Genomic DNA, 3,224 nt, shown 5'->3' with positions numbered 1-3,224 from the left:
CACAAACTGACTTGACTCCACACCAGGTTCTTGCTGTGTTCCTCCTCAGTGGCAGTTGGAGAAGGTTTGCCTTTAATCCCCACCACATGCCACGGAGGAGGCAGCAGCGGTTTCGTGCGTGTGTCACGTGCCTCTGCTGGTCCTTGTGATTTGGATTGAACAGAAGCTCTTGGTTTTACCTTCTGACTTGCTCTTTGGCATGTCTTGCTGCTTTTTGTTCTCTGCCTGGCGTCTCCTTTAGGGGAGAACGGACGCTGTTATCACCTCCTTGTAATGTCTCTGTATCAGTTTCTTCTGAAATGGGCTTCAGTCCCTCTCTGAGTCAAAGGAGAACTTCTGTTTGTGCAGATGGGAGCCAGGTTGGGCTTTTTTACTGTTATTGTTATTTTTGCATGCTCATTTTTGCTAAGCCTACAGAAATGGGTACAAAGGGAAAGCTGCTTTCCAGGCACCGTCTGAAGGAAGCGTTCCTGCTGTGTTTGGAGATGCAGGCAGCTTCTCTGTTCAGTCAGGTCTCTGCTTGAAGAGAGCCTTTGATAGCCCTTCTTGCCTTTGGTGTGTGTGATATGTTCCCAGTGGTTCCTGGGTTTTGTTTTTAAACTCTTGAATTTTAGTTGCTGGCAGTTCTCAGTCTGGAATAAAAGCTGTTCATATTCAGTTGTGTTCTGGGCCAAATCACAGGTGGTCGTGAAACCAAACCCCCCCTCTGCATTAATTTTTGAGCAATGTTATTTTCACTTCTGTAGTTGAAGTAGATCTGTTGGTCTCTGGTTACATCTTCCAGGTGAGACCAGGATCATTGGAAGCTTAACTATGGATCTGGAGCTTTTTTCCTTTGACTTCTCTAGCACTGTCATCACCTACCTGTGCAGTGGGTTTTGCAGATCAGTGCCGTGTCCCATCAGTTCAGAGCCCCCCCCTAAGACCCCGGCAGCCTTAGTGGATTTGTGGACTACAGGAAATTGTAGCAGGATTTGGAGTTTTTCCATTAGCACTTGATTTATGCACTTGCCTGAGAAGAAACAAATTAAATAGAAGCTGATTCTGATGGGAGCCAAATGTTGGAGAAGTTTAAGTCTAAACACTTGAATTTCTTGAATCTTTCTGTGGCCGTTTGTCTCAAACACTTGTGTGCTTTAACTTGGAGTCCTGAGATGCTGTTCTCACTTTTTGGATTCTTTTTCCCCCTTGTATCTTCCAGCTGTCTGAGACGAAGATCTTCACTGCCTCCAATGTGTCTTCAGTGCCTCTGCCTGCTGAGAATGTGACAATCACAGCTGGACAGAGGTGATAGCCCGTAACAATGCTGTTTACGTAGGAAAAGTGCCACACAAGTCCCAGAGCAATTTGCCATCTCAGACTAAACCTTGCCAGCTAGCTAAAATGCAGCCACTCTGAATAAGCTGAGATGGATTTAAATGGAAAAGTTGAGTTAGGAGTTTCCAGGTCCTAATCCTTGATTAGAGTTTTCTTAGGCTCTACTGCTGCTTCTTCAGATTTGGGGGCATTTTGCTGTGTTAAATTAATGGAAGACATGCTTTAAAATAGAAGGTCGTGCAGGATTTTGCTTGGTGTCTGTCCTTTTGAGGTTGCTACTGGCTGTTGTGAGTGAATGCTCTGCAGATTCATTCATTTTGTAAAGTAAAAGCTATAGATTGTGACACCGGAGGTAGAATAATGGAAGTGGGGGTGTGTCAGAGCTGCCGTTAACCTCGGTGGGTTATCTTCTTTCTTCACCCAGAATCGATCTTGCAGTCCTGCTAGGGAAGACACCCTCTTCTATGGAGAATGAGTCAACAAACCTGGAGTCATCCCAGGCTCCTTCCCTGGCCCAGCCACTGGTGTTCAGCAATTCCAAGCAGAGTGCTATATCCCAGCCTGCCTCTGGTAACTCCTTCTCTCACCACAGCATGGTAAGGAAACACTGGTCTCTGCCAGCACGCGGGTTTTTGCCAGGTGTTGGTTTCCCTGACATCCTCTTTCTGCATTTGGACAATATGGGAAATAAAGTTCTGACACCTGCTCGCTGCTTGTGGGTGGCCCAGTCCTCCACTTGGATGATTTGCCAGTCTGCTCTAAATACAGAGGCATGAAATCCATTGCTTAATTAGAAATAATTGGGATCATGCCTCCGCTGTTGCCCGTCAGACTTGCAGCACACGCTTCTTTCCTGCTCAGAGGAAAGGAAAAGCTCCTGTGGTCCAAGGACTTGCAAATCCAACAGTTTGAGAAGTGGGACTGGCTGGGAGTTTGGTGTGGGGTGAAATGCTGGCATCTGCTGACAGGTGAAGGAAGGGGGCATTGAATCTGAATCAGGAACGTGCACAGACCTGGGCAGAGACTTCTTTGTGTAACTTCAGCAAAAGAAAGAAAAATTGTGTGCTTGATGGTAGCCCAGGAAGGATTCACAAAACCACCTCAACTGTAAAGCCGAGTTCTCCTGGTGCTCATCTTCTCTAGAGCAACCGAATGCGTGTGAATAACTTAGTACTCTTTTAAAGATCTTATCTGTTAACTTTCTTTGTAAGCCTCCATGACACTGTAAAATGCCACGGGTTGAGCAACAGATAAATGTACCTGCGCTCACCTGCGATAAAGGCTGTGAGAGAAGCATGAGCTCTCCTTGTGCATCTGGAGCCCAGGAGTATTCTACCTCTGTGCTGAGGCACCCAGAGAGGAGCAGCAGAGTACAGAGTGTTCAGGCTTATATTAAGAGATATCTCTGTCCTCTGTGCCCTTCCAAGCCAAAGGAGACGTTGACTTTGTTATTTCATTGCAGGTGAGCATGCTGGGGAAAGGGTTTGGAGATGTTGGAGAGGCCAAAGGCAGCAGTACCACAGGTTCTCAGTTCCTGGAGCAGTTCAAGACAGCCCAGGCTCTGGCTCAGCTGGCTGCTCAGCACACTCAGCCTGGTGGGAGCACCACTGCTTCTTCCTGGGACATGGGATCCACTACGCAGACCTCGTCTCTTGTGCAGTATGGTAAGGAAAAGCAGGGTGGCTTCCCAAAGGGGAGCAGGTTCCCACAGAACTGCAGACACGTGCTGCAGGCAGCAGTGTGAGGGATTCACTGGAGGGCCGGATCACAAGTTCACAAGCAAGCTGGAGAAATTAAAAAGAACCGTGTGTGCAAGTTTGTGAGAGTAAAATGTAATGGAGTATCTGAGTTTTTCCCTGTTCCTTTTATACTTAGAACGGTTAAATCCGTCAACCAGCTTCAGGGCC

The 3,224-nt window shown here is 47.2% G+C and overlaps 1 protein-coding gene across 1 annotated transcript in view; it reads left to right on the top strand.

The window, feature by feature from the left end:
* Positions 1-1,201: 1,201 nt before the first annotated feature.
* LOC104530549 (ubiquitin-associated protein 2-like) overlaps positions 1,202-3,224 on the top strand; it is a gene marked incomplete at both ends in the record, with an annotated part of 5,678 nt that continues 3,655 nt past the window's right edge. The window contains 3 exons of the mRNA XM_010175174.1: positions 1,202-1,287; positions 1,742-1,913; positions 2,780-2,981. Of these exons, the coding sequence (XP_010173476.1) occupies positions 1,202-1,287; positions 1,742-1,913; positions 2,780-2,981 (460 nt within the window). The remainder of the gene's footprint in view (positions 1,288-1,741; positions 1,914-2,779; positions 2,982-3,224) is intronic.

The sequence above is a fragment of the Antrostomus carolinensis genome, unplaced genomic scaffold (genome assembly GCF_000700745.2).
Source record: "Antrostomus carolinensis isolate BGI_N321 unplaced genomic scaffold, ASM70074v2 scaffold53189, whole genome shotgun sequence".
In the NCBI taxonomy this organism is placed as follows: Eukaryota; Metazoa; Chordata; class Aves; order Caprimulgiformes; family Caprimulgidae; genus Antrostomus; species Antrostomus carolinensis.
This window is presented reverse-complemented; position numbering and strand designations above follow the sequence as displayed.